Source organism: Trachemys scripta, chromosome 7, assembly GCF_013100865.1.
Source record: "Trachemys scripta elegans isolate TJP31775 chromosome 7, CAS_Tse_1.0, whole genome shotgun sequence".
Lineage (NCBI taxonomy): Eukaryota > Metazoa > Chordata > Testudines > Emydidae > Trachemys > Trachemys scripta.
Window position 1 is genome coordinate 26,880,019 of NC_048304.1, and position 17,836 is coordinate 26,897,854.

At 40.4% G+C, this 17,836-nt stretch overlaps 1 protein-coding gene across 8 annotated transcripts in view; it reads right to left on the reverse strand.

Annotated features, from left to right (window-relative positions):
* Positions 1-17,836, reverse strand: part of CACNA2D3 (calcium voltage-gated channel auxiliary subunit alpha2delta 3) — a 713,664-nt gene that overhangs the window by 219,016 nt on the left and 476,812 nt on the right. For all 8 annotated transcript variants that reach the window (XR_004646516.1, XM_034776516.1, XM_034776515.1 and 5 more), the window contains exons 12-13: positions 17,130-17,208; positions 7,949-8,082 (exon numbers count right to left, since the gene is read on the reverse strand). Coding sequence is in view for 7 of the 8 variants with exons in the window: in XM_034776516.1 (XP_034632407.1) it covers positions 7,949-8,082; positions 17,130-17,208 (213 nt within the window). In the remaining variant the exon portion in view is untranslated. The remainder of the gene's footprint in view (positions 1-7,948; positions 8,083-17,129; positions 17,209-17,836) is intronic.

Consider the following 17,836-nt stretch of genomic DNA (forward strand, 5'->3'; position numbering starts at 1 on the left):
CATTAGCGGTAATTTGTTTATTCTTGATACAGCAGTAAAGCTAATGGATTAGAACAGCTGAGTGGAAAACTGGAATGTTTAATTATGGTGATTGGAAATTTTGGGCCAGACAGTTCTCAAAAACTCTGGGGCAGGCTTTTTGCATGAGAATCTCCATGATGATTCCCTGAGAGGTGCCCCCACATCATCTCATCGGGGGAGGAGGGCAGGTACACACACACACCTCTTTCTTTTTGTGTGTGTGTTGTCTTACCACTGTAAAAGTCACAGGACCCCTTCCAAACCTTCGAGAGCCCAGATGAACTGCAGGAGGCCTTGGTCATCTGAGAAGAAGGCCTGTAGCTCCAAATAGGCTGTGGCTCCTGGGAGTGTTACTTCAATGGAACGGCACTACCAGGGACCCCTCCTAGATGTGCTGTATTTGGCAGAGATAAAATGAAAAGCTGAGACAGGCTAGGGCTGTATTATCTTTTCCAGGTAAATTAATCCAGGCTGGAGGGTAGCCGATAGACATTCTATCTCCTCACAGACACCTGAGTTGCAGAGAAAACTCTGCAGAGCTGTGGCGTGGAACAGACAAAGATGATGTGGAGGTGCCTGAGCACCCATCCACCTAATGGAAAGGCTGAGATCCGTGCATGAGGAATTTGCTCCACCCTGAGATCAAGTGGGTAAACCCTGGCTATTTATCAGAGATGGGAGAAGATTCTCCAAGGATTCAAATCCTGCTGAATAAATCCAAAAGCTCTCATTAAAATTAGGATCCAGGACCAAATTCAATCTACAAAATTTAGAGTGAGCAGGTGCAACTCTCATGGGAATTTCTGAGCCATAATCTGGGATAACAGCACTCTCCTGTGAAGGGCAATGAATTGCTTGATTCTAAGGGACACTGACCTGGAAACAGGAGCGGATGTGTTTCTCTTGCCCTTCCACCCTAATTAGGGGATGAAAACAGGAAGCATCTGCCACTCCCAAGATAATTTGTGTTGGAGCAGCAAGGACCATTCTTCACGATGGGGAAGTGGCTATCTGGTGCACCCTAAAGACTCAGAGGGTCCAGAAGATAGAGAACAGGTTATATAGACCCTCCCCTTATGATAACAAAGTTAGTAAGAGTTGTCTCAGGGGCCTGGGAGAAGGTGGGGTATGGGAGTACCTACAGGATTGTTATCTGGAAGATTGGATTATACAGGACATTAATCTCCAAGAAAACTTGCAGGGGCTGGTCTGATCCCATCCTTTAAAATCAGCCATGCACAGGTTCATTGACCATTAGTCTTACTCACAGGATCACTAGGGGCAAGAAAAAGATACGGCTGTGTAAGGAAGATATAGCTAGAAAAGTAAGTACAACACAATGACAGCAGGGGCCAATGCAAAAAGTGTGGGACCAAAAAAAAAAAAAAAATGGTCATGAAATCCAATTTCCTCATTTATGGGTTGTGTGTAAATTCTCTTTTCACAGATGTTTATAAACGGTATTTATTGACATTCACTAATATAGTTATTTCTAATATTTACTTGCTGTGATGACACAAGATCTTTCCACACTCGCTATGAAACATTTTAGTGGGATGCAGTACTGAAATACATAATCTACTTTCAAACTACAGGCCCTGGGCACCTTTTATCATGATAAAAATGCTAATTACATCCACTTATGATAATAGCACAATTAACTCATGCCAGAAAAGGTATTTGATGATATCTCTGGGAATAGAGTCTAGTTGAAATAGGGTAAGACTTAATTTTTATTCCTTCATAAAAGCTCCTACATGCAATGCGTGCAAAGGAAATTGAATGGCATGTAGTTTATAAAACCTCAACTTAAATTCTTGGAAAGAAAAGAGATAATAAAAGCTTTAGACCTAATGTAACTTATGCTGTATTCATGTGTGTAATACACAGGACCTCATATATTTTGCAGTTCTGGAGCTGTGGAATTGCCACAGAATTAATCCTTTGCCATAGAATTGTACTCCAGAAACTCAGCTTTTTTTTTAAACAAAAAATTGTGTTTCTAGCCTGCTGGTTGCAGAGATAATCTTTAAAATGTGAACTGATTATAACGCCTGCTGGATTCTGCAGAGAGCCAGAAACAACAGTTCTAAAGGTTTGACTAGACTTGAATTTTCAGTGACTGTCTAGCACAAATCAACTGATTATGAATTAAAACATGTTAGTTAAATAATTGTAACTTTCAGTGTACACACTTCAGAAATGTCGGTTTCAGAACTCAAGCTTTTGTTCTTAGTTATATTCAATCCTAGGCTACAGCTAAATTGAGTTCTCTCCCCTTAATCCTGCCACTCATGGGGGGAATGAGGTGCTGAACCAGGCTGCCCGAACAGCATCATAAGAGCCCGCCAGCAGTGCAAACACAATGAAAAAGCATTTATTTGAAAATAATCATAAATGAATTTTATGCCAGTGATTATTTTGAACTATACATTAGCAGGGGTTCTCAAACTTCATTGCACCATGACCCCCTTCTGACAATAAAAATTACTACACGACCCCAGGTGTGTGTGGGGGGGGCCTGTAGCCTGAGTCCCAACATGCACGGCTGAAACCCTCAAACTTCGATCCTGGGCCCTAGCAAGTCTAAGCCAGCCCTGGCAAACCATTAAAATGGGGGTGTGACCCACTTTGGGGTCCCAATCCACAGTTTGAGATCTGCTGCATTATAGCTCTGTGTGCCACTGGGAAGGGATAGAAAGGATATGAAAGAAGGTAACACTGAGAAGGATTTAGAGACTCATACAGGGGTCAAATTAAGCCTGCTAGTGGTGACTCAAATCAGTACTTTTTTTCTGAAGGCTGCCATCTTGTGCTTCAGACTCTACAATGTCATTAAAAAAAGTCTTCACCTTTATGGATACAAAAGCCACGAGAATGTGAATGTGCAGTAATATCTGCCTGAACCTGCAAGAGTTAAACTGCCCCATTCATTTCAGTGTGGTCTTAACCCTGTAGTTATTCTAAATGTCAACACTGTTAACTTTTCTACTGATGAAAGAAGAGGGAAAATCATATCATGAATAAGCTCCTGTGAGTGACATCTCATTTTGGCATCTAGAATTCATAAACATTAATCTGTAGATGGAGCTTAGTTTGTGAGCAAAGCTCGGGTGAATACTGCTACTCCACTTTCCCACCCTCCATTTCAAGATCTGATATGTATTGTTCAAAATAATGTTCCTTTGCTACACCGACCTGATGGCTAGAATTGTCAATAAACCGTATTAGAACTCTAATAAAACAACTCTTCAAGTTACTAGTCATTTGCCCCTTATCACATGCCTGAAAAGGCCCGTTAAGTGATTAACAGTGAGGCAAATTGTAAGTGTGTATGAAAATGAAAAGCCCTCTTCAGTTACACAGATGAAATATACTATGGTGTATATATAGTGTTACATCACTGCTGTTGTGTTAAGAATCTCTGCCTGACTAGCCCACCTCTTGCAAGTCACTGTCCAAACAGAAAGAAGGTGGGGCATTTATGTACATATTTTCAAACATTTTCTCTATATGCCTCATACTACATCCAGGTGGAGTCTCTGGTACAGGGAGCCCTTTCCTTAGCAGAGAGATTAGAGGAACAACCATGGTTGACAACAGTGTCAGTGAGTCATCAGTAAGGATTCGTGTTTGTCACGGAGGTCATGGAAGTCATGGATTCCGTGACTTTCTGTGACTTCCATGACTTCTGCAGCTGCCAGTGTGCCTGACCCAGGGGTCGCCTGAGCAGCTTGCCTCCGCCGCACCTCCCCGCCCCAGCAGCAGGAGTTTGGATGTAGGGGGGCTCAGGGATGAGGATTGGGGTGCCGGCCGGTGCTTACCTGGGGGGCTCAGCTCCTAGCTCCATGTGCTGCCTCCACCTGCAGGCACCACTCCTGCAGCTCCCATTGTCTGTGGTTCCCAGCCAATGGGAGCTGCAGAACTGTGGCTGGGGGAGGCAGAACATCCAGCTAGGAGCTGGAGGTCGCTGCTTCCCAGGAGCCGGGTAGGGAACCTTCTCCAGCCCCACCAACCCCCCCCCCCCAGCACCCCTCCTGCAAGCACCTGCGGTGTCCCCAGGCCATCCGTCCCCAGCGAGCACCCGCAGCACCCCCAGGACATCCCCCCGAGCTGCCCCACCCCATGCTTTAGTCTGGGGTATATAGTAAAAGTCATGGACAGGTCACGGGCCGTGAATTTTTGTTTAGAGCCCTTGACCTGTCCATGACTTTTACTAAAAATACTTGTGACTAAAACATAGCCTTAGTCATAAGCTTACCATGGGGAAGTGACTTCTATTTTGATTTGAGCTGTATGAAGCAATTATCTGAACTGTACCTTTTACAGTAGGGGAAATTGCGAGCAAAACATTGTACTCTGGCATATTTATATGAGAGAAAATGTTCATCATGAAAACTGACAGTGGCCTCGACTAGCCAAATTTCACCCTCTTTAAATCCACAAACTCTCACTTGCAAATATTCATAAAGTGAAAACTGAGGCACCAGTCCTGGGCTAGCTTTTTTTGTATTGCAGTTAGTGAGGGAGGACATCTTTGTGCCTCTGTTTCTTGTGCTACCCAGTTTGTGCCTAGTTTAATCCCCAATTTAAGGACTGTTCTTTACATCTAATTATATATAGCCCCAATGAGCCATTCCTTCAACCAGGGACCACTGGGGTGTCAGGATGCCAGCCACATCCCCCTTCTGAACCCATGTTCACTTGCATTGACAAGTTGTAGCTAGACATAGAGTCATCAAAATGTACATCTGGAAGGGATCTCAAGGGCCATCTGGTCAATCCCCTCGCCCCACATTGAGGCAAGATTAAGTGTACCTAGACCATCCTTGAAAAGCGTTTGTCTATCCTGTTCTTAAAAACCTCCAATGATAGGGATTCTACAAACGCCTTAGGAAGTCTATATCCTCCTTTGAAAACCACTCATTCACAAACAACACACAAAATGAACCGTCACCCTCAAGTAGTTCCATACTTGTGATCAATCCCTCCTCAGGCATAACATTACAGCTGGTTGCCTAAAATTAGGCACATACACGTAGAGAGTCACCTGTAAGCGGCTCTGTTTTCAGAAGTGCTGAGCACCCACATCTCCTATGAAAGTTGATGCACCGATAGCAAGATTGAGGACCTGTGGGACTGTCACACAGATCTAGTTCTGAGAATGGGGATGTCCTTTACCAGGCTCCTTCTGCACTATTTCCCCAGGGCTTCATTTATGGTTCTTTCCATTTATTCTCTTCCTGTATAGTCTCACTGATGATTTGGGAAAGAAAAGGGATTTACCCTATAGCACCAGGCATATTGGGGCCCTCAGGCCTTACAAAAATATAAATAACTACTAATCAAATTAATCAGAGTCTGGGGTGGGAGGAGAGCACAGAAAGTCTGGGGTGGGAGGAGAGCACACTTTTTTTAAAGTGTTTTATTTTGATTGAAATAAATCAGTATTCATTTGGATTAAGATAGTTTCTTTATTCAAGAATGTAACAGCTCAGAAGTTTTTATTTTTCCTGATTTCTCCTCCAAACTGCTTCTCTAAACTCACTCTACTGTTCTCAAGTAGGTATTGCATTTACTCCCTCATGCTGTATTTAGTTAAGATTATAAACAATGTAAGTGGACTTGGAAGGATTAGATTTTTATCTGCAAGTGTCAATGAACGTCTATTTCTCCATACACACACAAACCGATGACAAAATGTTTCCATCAATAATCTAAATTTACACATAGGCAAAGAAAGAAAAATGCTGCTTGCGAACATATTAGCATTTGACTTATGGCTATTTATTGTGAATTTTGACATATGATGTTGACAATTTGTGTTTTAATTGTTCTAAATAGGAATCTACCAAATTCACGGCCATGAACATTCTGTTGCGAGCCATTAAATCTGGTCTCTCCATGAAATCTGGTCTTTTGTGTACTTTTACCCCATACAATACTATAGGGTAAAAATATACAAAAGTATACAGCATTTGTCAAACCAGGGGTCCTGACCCAAAAGGAGGTTGCAAGCCTATTGTAGGGCGGGCCATATTATTGCCACCCTTACTTCGGCACTGCCTTCAGAGCTGGGTGGACAGAGAGCGGCAGCTGCTGGCTTGTTTGGGTTGCAACAAAACACACTCTTTATCCAGGTTAAAGAGACAGAGATAATTGACCTCTAAGACATAACTTACAAGGAGTTTTCACCCAAACACACCAGAAATACAAAAGAAGAGTGTTAGCGGAGATGAAAATAAGATGTGTTGGCTACTTAAAGCATAGGAGACGAGAGAGAGAGAGAGAGAAACATGTACAGGCAAGTCACATCTTAGGCGCATTTAACATGTGCAAATTCAGCTTTGCGCGGTCAGCAAAAACAGGGGGAAAAAAGAACAATATAAAAACTGCATCTGTAGTGCGGGCGATTCTGCCCGCCATTGAACTCACTGAGTGTTTCGCTATATGCGGTTTTCCCTTTACGCGCTAACCGCGGAACGGAACCCCCACTTAAGATGAGACTTGCCTGTATGAGAATGAAAACAAAACACTTTAGATTCTACCAGCTCTCTCCCCATTTCAGAAAATGGGAACTTTGAGGCTCTATGTACTTTTTACCCTTCTCACCCTAATGTTTCAGTGAAGAAAAGGAGGAGTGCAGATTAATCATGCTCGTAAGTGCTATTTATTGGTAAAACAGGAAATAGGAAATAAGTTGATTACATCCAAAACAACATTTCCAAGTGGGGCTATTTTGTTTCTCTTTGGTAACTATAGATGTTCATATTTGTTTTATATTATTTTATCCAAGACCACAATTCAGATAAAAGGGGAAGACTTAACCTAAAAGTGAAATAAAACAGCATTTCAATTATTTTTCTGGGACATTTTTATGATGATTTTACTTTAAACTTGCTGGAGGTTCAAAAGCCTGGCAAAGTTTAAAGCTTCCCCCCCACTCCCTTAAAAAAAAAGGGGGGGGGGACTAGGGAGGGAAGGTTGAGCTCACCTGATAAGGTTTTCTCAGTTTGCCCAGTTCTCATGAGGATTGAAAAACAGTTAAAATAAATGAACAGCTTTGCAGCTGCTGATCTATGATTTCTACTCATCAGAACCAATATTTGTAACCATTTCACACTAAATTAAGGACATTTGATGCAACTCTTGTTATATGGAGTGCTTCTACAATATGTTACTCCCAATTAGGTAAATGAGGAAAAGAAAGAAAAAAAGCTTAAGCAAGCTACTGAAACCAAACAAAATGAATCTTTATCTGGGTCACACACAACTTGCTAAAAAATATGATCAGTAAATTAACAGTCATTTCAAAAAAGAAAATCTGCATTAAATTTAATGTTTCCCAGGTGCCTAACCTGAAAATTATACATCAGTAAGGTAACCAAGCCATCTACTAATCAGAACAAAAAGGATTTGTCCTATTTTAATATGTAACATGTACAACATTTTCAATATTCTTCAATTGAAAACATCTTAGTAGTCACCTAGTCATTGGTCTACCTCTGTAGAATAAAATATATTAATGACTATTGCAGAAATTTCATTTAATGTAGTTTGTAGTTAAATTTATGTTCATTTAAAGGCATTTGGAAAATGATGATTACTCCAAGTTACTAATCTTTATGTTACTGGTCATGTCTGACAACCAAACTGCACATTTGATGATCATAAAGGCAACAGTGACTGTTACTTTTTGGGTCTGACCTATGCATACCTACAATATTTAAATGTATAAACACCTACTAACTGCTGTAAAGGAATTAGTTAATTCAAACCTTGTAAAACTTAACCCCCACCTAGTGACAGTCAAAGGGTGGAAAGATGAACAAGTAGTATTGTTAACCATAATAGCAGCTTTAAATCTAACTCCTCATCATCTTCTTCTGTGAGCATGTGTTTTAAATGCTTTCTCATGCAGACTTACAGTGCTGTCGATATATGCTTCAGTCCATACCACATCATGCTCTTGATCAATAACCTTTGGTCGGCTAAGAACATGGAGGTATTCCATGACGTTCTCCTGCACGTCAGCTAATGTAGAGATCTGAGTAAAAAACCCTGTGAAAATACACAGATTCCAAGTTATGAGGCTGACAGAAGGAATTAAGGAAGATTCCAACAATAAATATGATGCATGTTATGTCTGCTGTGGTTTCTTTTTAATTTTCTCCAAAGGAGACATGCAAAAGGATATTCTTTGATGAGAAGCAGCCTTGTCCAGTATTAATTTGTGAAAGCAGAAGTCTGTGAAACAGTGTGTCAGCCTTGAAGGGCTCAGTTCCTGAGACTGTTATACACCATTGCACAGCTTATTCTAAGTATTTGGTTCCAAGACAGTTTTGTGGTTTCATGGTAAAGTAGAAGTTATGGGATTTTTTTCCCCATAATAAATACTTAATAAAAATTAGAACTGTATTCACTCTTTACAACATTATACCAAACCACGCAAAACTTATCTAGTTTCAGGTGTCAGTTTACAGAGCTGACTTGGGGTCAAAAATGGGGAAAAAAAAGTAGTGGTACTCCACTCCAGATCAGTCCACACTCTCAATCCTGTGTGGCATGGAATGGGAATAAACTCCGGATACCGTAATACATTCTTTGCAAATGGTAGGGATCAATGAGAATAGAATCAGAATTACTTGGGTAAATAATCACAACTTTGAATCATAAACCTTGAAACTGGACTCCTCCTAAAGGCATTATCCTGGCAGCAGTGAAATGGGGAAGGCCTACACTGTCACCAGCTTTATTCCCTTTCAATGCTCAAATGCAAAGTATCCTTACATGTCCTTGCCCTGCTAATCCCATTTAATCCAAATATGACAAAGGCCTGGAGCAACTCCAAGACCACAGTCTTGCCCAGACTACTGCATGAGTTTACCCAAATTTACCCTCATCTACACTACTGTGTCTGGATCTCCATTCATCACCAACCCTCTTCTCTACTACAGGAGAACTGATGCTTAATGGACAGGAAAGAGGTATTACCACAACCACTGATCTTTAAAGGGTTGGAAAACCAGACTTCAAATGGTAATAGGCAGCTGGAAACAACAACTGTTGAGCTGTATTTATTAGAGAGTGACAAACCAGATTGGATAAAATAACAGACCAAAATCTTCCATCAAAATTCCAAGTGGAACTTTTCAGAAAATTTGACTAACTTTTTTTCCTTCCTCATTTTTGTGACCTTTAATATTTTCTGGTTTTAGAGTAGCAGCCATGTTAGTCTGTATCCACAAAAAGAAGAGGGGTACTTGTGGCACCTTAGAGACTAACAAATTAGTATCTAAGGTGCCACAAGTACTCTTGTTCTTAATATTTTCTAATTCCATTCAGCATCAGAAGTACAAAATCTGAGATGCCTAGTCAATTACCAAACCTAAAGGTTTTTGGATATGTGTAGTGTCATCGCAGTTATAATAGGGGTCTGGGACTTACAACATCTCAGCTTCCTATGTGATTGTAGATATGACACTTACAGTTTCTTTATCTTTAACATGGGTTTCATTTATGCTATCTACCTCACAGGGTTGTTCTGAAGCTAAACTGAGTAACATTTATAAAGCATTTTCAGATCCTTGGAATTACAGTATTCCACACCTTTTAAGGTTTTTATACATTTATATCAATAATATATCAAATTATTTACGACAAGTTTTTTGATCCACTTCTCTTTCATTGTTGGTTGCATTTTATAACTCTCTGGTCATTATAAATATAATGCATGTGAGGCTCCCTCCTGTAGATATTAAATAGTCCACAGGAGTGAAAGACTGTGTCAGTTCCAATAGGTGTAATGGGATAATAGTACCTCGCAGGTGTGTTGTGAGGAAAACTACATTAAAGATTGTTAAGCTGTCAGATACCATGGTAGAGAGTGCCATGGATATTTGTGCTGAGAAAAATCAGTAACTCAGACTACTTCAGCCATCCATAATAAGGTATTTCACCTTATTGGTGATCACAAAATGCCTCACTCTTCAATGTAAAGTCCTAGACTGTGGCTCGCCCTTACACAGCCTGCCAGAATTGCAGAACCTGCACTAGGGAGAGGTGCAGAGGCTGCTCCCCCACAGAACCTACTCATCAGAGAGGAATTTGGAAGCAGGTACAGCCAGAGCTTGATACTCCACCAGTTGCTAAGCATGGGAAGAATACATTGCCTTCTTAAGTGGGGGAAGGTGGCAGAGAGTGCTTCCCTTCCCCCACCCCAAACAGGGAGCTCTGAGAGAGATCGTGCTTCTTTTAGGCAGATCTCACCCACTGCTCCTCTGTGAGGCGCTGTATCTCTGCACCACCCCTTACTATCGGCTTAGTACTATTAGCATAATCTAGCCTAGAGTGTCTCAACGACTGACCTGTGGACCGATGCCGGTCCCTGACACAGTTTAGGAAGGCAGCAAGATGGTCCCTGGTATCAAAAAGGTTGAGAAACACTGATCTAGTCCACACTGAAGGGCAACTCCACTCATCTTTATGGTCAGAGAGAGTCAGCAAGAAGACAAAACAGTACAAAACAACAAATTCTTGACTAGACAAACATTGTAGCCAATCATAACTCACTCCTCTTTAAAGGACCAAACCTTCAAGATGCTGAGGGCACTCAGCATCGTGCAGGATAGGGCCTTATTATTCAATGTGCCAGCCAATAATCCATGTAGCATTTGATACAAATATGGCATGTTTCCATATATATATTGTGACAAAGTTCTTCCTCTATCTTGGTGGGTCCTGCGCTTATTGGCGGGTTTTCTTGCCTCAGAGATTCACCATGTGGGTTGGGAAACAGCCCAGAGACCTTCCCCTCTGGGAGAACCCACAGTCCTAGTCAATTGGGAGGTTTGGGGGGAATCCGGGCCCACCCTCTACTCCGGGTTCCAGCCCAGGGCCCTGTGGACTGCAGCTGTCTATAATGCCTCCTGTAACAGCTGCATGACAGCTACAACGCCCTGGGCTACTTCCCCATGGCTTCCTCCAAACACCTTCCTTATTCTCACCACAGGACCTTCCTCCTGGTGTCTGATAACGCTTGTGCTCCTCAGTCCTCCAGCAGCACACCTTCTCACTCTTAGGGCAGGTCTTCACTACGGGGGGGGGTTCGATTTAAGATACGCAAATTCAGCTACACGAATAGCGTAGCTGAATTCGACCTATTGGAGCCGACTTACCCCGCTGTGAGGACTGTGGCAAAATCGACCTCCGTGGCTCCCTGTCGATGGCGCTTACTCCCACCTCTGCTGGTGGAGTAAGAGCGTCGATTCGGGGATCGATTGTCACGTCCCGACGAGATGCAATAATTCGATCCCCGAGAGATCAATTTCTACCCGCTGATTCAGGCGGGTAGTGTAGACCTAGCCTTAGCTCCTTGCGCCTCTTGCTCCCAGCTCCTCACACTCACACCACAAACTGAAGTGAGCTCCTTTTTAAAACCCAGGTGCCCTAATTAGCCTGCCTTAATTGATTCTAGCAGCTTCTTCTTAATTGTCTCCAGGTGTCCTAATTAGCCTGCCTGCATTAACTGGTTCTAGCAGGGTCCTGATTACTCTAGTGCAGCCCCTGCTCTGGTCACGCAGGGAACAGAAAACTACTCATCCAGTGACCAGTATATTTGCTCTCTACCAGACTCCTCTACCCCACTGGTCTGGGTCTGTCACTCTCTCTCTATATATATTTCCTCCTGTCTCCAGACCATGAAATTATAGCACTTACATGAACACAGCAAAGGTGTATGATGATGCAGCTCACTCTACATATCAGCAATATGTGGATATGAAATAAGTTAAAAAAAACAATTTTCTTTGGTGCATATTTTCAATACTCAATCAGCAAAGACAGATGGGACACTTACATTTCTCTGAGTGCAAAGCTCTGATAAATTTGGTCACTGTATCAGTGAATTCTCATTCTTTCAAATATTTTAGCTTTTATAATTTAACTTTAACACTGCATTTTCTGGCATTTTATGGTTTGGGGAGTTGGGTTTGTAACTCTGAGCTTCTATTGTATCATAAAAAACCTTTATGTGTATATGTGCCTAGGACCATGGAGAGTTTCTTATCCAACATTTTTTTTCTTTTCCACATATTTTCAAGTCAAAGTTACAGGATATTTTTAATGTTACATTTCTATTAAAATTACTATTTTGAATATTCATTTAACAAGTTTCTGAATTTCTATGACTAGAGCATCCCTCAGTCACAAGTCCTTATGCTACCTTTGAGATAAAGCTTGCCTCCATAGAAAGTCAGCATAAGCTTGGGTGCCTCATGCAAGATTTTTATGTCATTATGTTTCAGATAAAATGGTCTTTTCCCCCTCTTTTTCTTTTTTTTTATGCAGAAATAGAAAACACTAACTCCTGGAGGTCGGTGAAGGAGGGAACAACAGACATGACCCACACTAACCCAACAATAATTTAAATAACAATCAACAGGGAACCATGTGGTATTTTGCACCAGCTTTTATAATTTTAAATTTGTGCATACAGCAAGATACGGGGCCAAAATACTGAATGACAAGCATTTTCCTACTAACTTTATTTTGCAGATAACGAAGGGATATGTTTTGGTATTGCCAAAATCCCTTTTATGGCAATAGAGATATCCAGTTAAGGAGATTATTCTTGTCCATATCCTATACCAATATACAGTACTCACTCTTAAAGATACACAAAGAGGCATACATATACACACACACACTTGACATTTCTAAGATTCCCATCACTGTGGTATCTAGGCATCATAACACATGTGAAGTGCTTCATTTCTTGTTGGAATAGTGCATCATACGCCAAAGGATCTGAACAAAACTGTATAATCAAAATAATTTTTCATGACATAAGTCAGTGATGTAGATGGATATGGGGTGGAAAGTTGAGACGAAAAGTGTGTTACAGGGCTTAACCAAATGCATTTAATCAGCTAGGCCCAGCCTATTAAAATTATTGACCTTTTAAAAAATGTCTTTTTGTAAGACTTTTTGTTAAGAAATGTAATTTTTGATTGATAATAGGAAGTAGCTGAGGACCGGAGTCAGAGCTGTAACCATATACATTCTCTTTATTTTCCTTTGTGGTGGTCTTCTCAAAGCTGGGTTTGAGTTTGCACTGTAGGCTTTTGAATGTTTAGTCTCCCTTTTAATGTGTTTTTAGACTTCATGGCTCATGTTAAAAGCCTGCAATCAGTTTATAATTTCCATGAAATATAATTAATACTAGAATTAGCTGCCTATTATGAACTTTTGGTTCATTCTTTCCAGGTAGCATTGATTTATTTACTTTCTTCCTAGACATAGTAGTTTTCCCTGAACTTTAGCTTCCACTATAATAAAGTGTAATGAGTTGCCACAGCCTGAGTGATTGAACTCTCCAAAATTTTTGCATACTTGTTTAAATATTTATTTTTGCGTTATTAAACTAGAGTTAAGGCCAAGGGGAGGCAACGTTGCTATATTGCACTTTCACCAAGTATTTGGACTGTTTGATTATTTGTGTGTGTAATACTACCATATGTCACAAAAGCCAACCCTCATTTGAATCACACACTCATCCATTATATGAAACTGTTATCCAGGGGATTTCAGCTCCTCCTCCTTTAGACTTTGAGGTTTAATCAGGAAATAAAGAGTTATGCACTGAAGTCCCTGAGCACAGCTGCTAAGCCTATGCAAGTTATACCAGATAAACCTTTGCTTTAACTTACACATTCTTACACCTTCCTCTGGCTCCTTGGTATGTAAGTTATATCATCTAAGATTCATTTACATGCATAACTACTATTTTTTTAGGAAATAAAAGTCTTTCCAGGAACTCTACCTCAATATAACGCTGTCCTCAGGAGCCAAAAAATCTTACCGTGTTATAGGTGAAACCGCGTTATATCGAACTTGCTTTGATCCACCGTAGTGCGCGCGCACACACACACACACACACACACACACACACACACACACACACACACACACACGGAGTACTGCTTTACCGCGTTATATCCGAATTCGTGTTTTATCAGGTCACATTATATCGGGGTAGAGGTTTATATGCCATTTCATAAGACTGAACATGATGTTTCATAAAATTATTTGATTAAATATTAAATATAATTTGGTTAAATGATTATCCTCTGAAATTAGACTTCCTTTCCATACTGCCATTATCATAAGATAATAGTGATTTTCAGCCAAATGACCACCAGTAGCATTAGACCCCAAACAGCTCAAAACGACAAGCTATTTTCAACAGTGCACTGTGTACTTGACAAGAAATGTGTCCCACCTTCAGGTCATGGAACAAAATGGGTGCACTGTTCTTGTAAGGAATACAGGATTAGAACCTAATCTCCTTGGGCAGGGACTAAGGAGAGTATTCTTCACTGCATTGAAGCTGTAATGCTCCCCAGCAGAAGGGGCTTCCCAACAAGGTGAACAACATGCGTAACCATCTCTATGCCACTTGCTGCAAGAGCCCACAGTGCTGGAGGTATTGGGATGCTGCTGCTTGTGGAGGGGATGCAGCTGGTGCTTCTTACACCTCCGCTATTTCCTAATAATAAAACAGGCCACGGAGCTGTTCTCATTGAGGCTCAAGTTGAGCAAATCCTCAGGACTGCTAGGCTCCCATCAATCAGCCCCAAAATAAGGAAGGCACAAGCCTCTCTTCCTTTGTTCATTCACCTCTTGAATCCCCTCTTTTGTCCTCCTCTGTGTTTTGTAAAGGGCCAACCACGCTGTTGGTGCATAATTAATAACAAACATTCAAAAGAGGGGCTGTCAAATGATTAACTGACATACTTTTATCATATAAATATTTGTTTCATGCCCTCTATTTTGTAAGTAACCAAAACTTTAAGGCCTATCTTTATTTTTACAGCTGGCTGACTTTCTGCTGAATGTGACTGTTGAGGGAGATGCAGTGGCTGCATACTTTAAAACTTGGCAAGTTGAGCATTGGGAAACTTTTTTTTTTTAAACTTCATGTGCACTTGCTTACAGAATAATGGGGAAAATAATTGTACATTTCATAAACCATTCTACTGGGGCTTTGAGGTCTTGATTCTTTTAATGTATTTAAAATGGTTTGCTTAGCATCATTAAGCCCATGCTCCCTCAAGATATGCCCTACTTATGCACAAAATGTAGCAGAGAAATGTGTGTGTGGGATGGGGGGGGGGTGTCTCATGGTTTCCCCATTAGATTCCAGAAGTTAAAGAACTTTTGCAAGGTGGTATGAATTTCCCTAGTGATCCTTTTCGAAAGAAAGGATTTTGCTGTCCACAATGCAGTCAGCTGGAAACCTTGCAAACAGCCTTCATCTATGCTGTGCTTCCAAGGGGAAAATCACTGCAAGGAAAATTGATTTTAGGGCCATTGACCTCAGTAACAACAACATGCTTTGGCCCACCCATGCAAGAAGTAAACTGCAGTGCAGTCATTCAGCCAATCTGCAGATTGCCTTTACTAGGTCTCTCTTCTCCCTTAACTGTAATATGTCTTTTCACTAAAGAACTTGGCTGAACCAGAGCTAAAAAATCTAAGGGAAAGTTCTGAATCTCATGTAACTTGAGCTGAAGATGGTTGTGCTGCTTCCTACAGTGTCAGATCCTAGACTATATGAAATTAATTACAGATCAGAGATGGAAGACCTTAATGTCAGGGAGCAAGTCAGATATCTGATGCAATCTGAGGCAAAAGTCTATGGAGGCAATGATAATTAAAATAAACCTTTTAGATGACACCAATGGGCCAGATTCTGTTCTCATTTACATAGGTGTAAGTCTGGAGTAGTTTCATTAGCTTCAGTAGATTTTATCCAGATTTACCCGGGTGTGAGAGAGAACCAGATTTGACCCCCTCTGGTTTAGAAAAAGGCAAACCTACAATATTCTTCCATCCGAGTACACAAAAGCAACAAGACGGGGAAGTCTACTGTGTTTGTTGCTAGTGATGGTGAAGAACAAAGATGTGCACTTCCCTTCATCGGGAATGAGACTGACATGTACCAGATGAACTAGTCGGGCAGCTCCTATTGCCTGGCCATAATTTCTAAGTTGCTGTGCTTAGATCTTTATGAAGCTATAGTACTGTACTGTCTACAAAGCTAAAGCATTTGGTTGATTAAATTGTCTTCAAAAAGATGCTTCAAAGGATTCCTATACAATGACTAGAACTAAATTATGGTGTAACATTAGCTGATTAAGACAAGACTTCAGACTGAGTAATTCCAATCAGATGGACACAACAGTGGTTAAAGCAATAATGTCTATGTGCATAGTGCCTGATGTGAGTCATCATAATGTGATGTGGCACAAAGAAAAAACAAAACGACAGATATGTTTTTTCTAAGAATACAGATAAAGGAAAATTGACTTAATCAGTGATTTCTAAATTATTATTATTATTTATAATACGCAGTGTTGTAGCTATGTTAATCCCAGGTTATTAGAGACACAAGGCGTATGAGGTAATCGCTTTTATTGGATCAACTTCTGTTGGTGAAAGTGACAAGCTTTCGAGCTTACAGAAAGCTGTGTACACCTTGTCTCTCTATTATATATAGTGTCCATCTCTCATATGTACTATTATGAACACCATTACCATAAGTACCCGAACACCTCATACTCTCATGTATTTCTCTTCACAAGATACAAATCTCTTTTTCCTATTTAGATTGTGAGTTCTTCAGGGGAGGGATGTGGTTTACTATACAGTTTGTACAGTGCCTAGCACATTGCAGCCCTAATCTCAGTCGGAGTCCTATGTACTACTCTAATACCAATAAAATAATAATAATAGTGAAGGAGCTTTTAAATTGAAGCTAACCCACTGTGAACAAAGCAGAAATTGAAAATCACATCTGTGGAATATTTTAGGTGCATTTTAATTAACCATAAATGTATATCAAACTGGGTATATCTTTAAGTCGCATACTCTAGATATGTTTTCGTAAACAAGCCTATCTTCCTGAAAAAACAACCAATCCCCTCCAAATGGTTCACCTTAAACAGTTGGCAATGAGATGACTCTTGTAGCAAGACTGAAAACTTGTACAAGGCTTAATATGATACCTTGAAAATAAGATTTCCAGTTAAAGAAGGTAAACCAACCTTTGTTAGCACAGGCCATCCATTTGAGGTTGTCAGCAAAAGCAGCTTCTCTTCCGATCAGATAGGTAAACATGCGAACCTAAAAGTACAATACAAGAGATTAACTCACTTAATACTACAGTTCCATGCTTAAAGCATATGCAGTTTAGCTATTTTACATATGTGCAGTTCACATGTGTAGGAAAACATCACAAAGGTTTAAAGGCTTGCTAGTTTAAAAATCTATGCCAGTAAGATATTTATGACATAGTGCGTTTCTTTGTTCTGTTTAACAAAGTGGCTTATCACTGTGGATGTTTTTAATATCTGGCACTTAACCAAAGCCATAAGTAAAGATAAAAGAAAACAAGTTAAAACTATTGGTACATAATATGAAGTCATATGTTTGAGATGTCTGTTGTGCAGTTGTGAATTTAGAAGGCTGTTCTGGTCCTGGGATTGTATTTTAATAATTAAATACATCATTGCTATAGATGTGGGAACTTGAAACAACCTGCTGGAAAATCCTCTCTGTCTTTCAAAAACAATATATACACAGCGGTAGATATACACGTGACACTGATGATATCCAGGTGGTAAATTGCAGAACTATGTGACAAATTACTTTGACCGCCCTCCTGAACTCTGCCCACTTATCCATCTCACTGACACTACTAACGTTTCAATTTTTGTGTAGCTTCAAACAGCTGCCATTTAAATGTAAAATA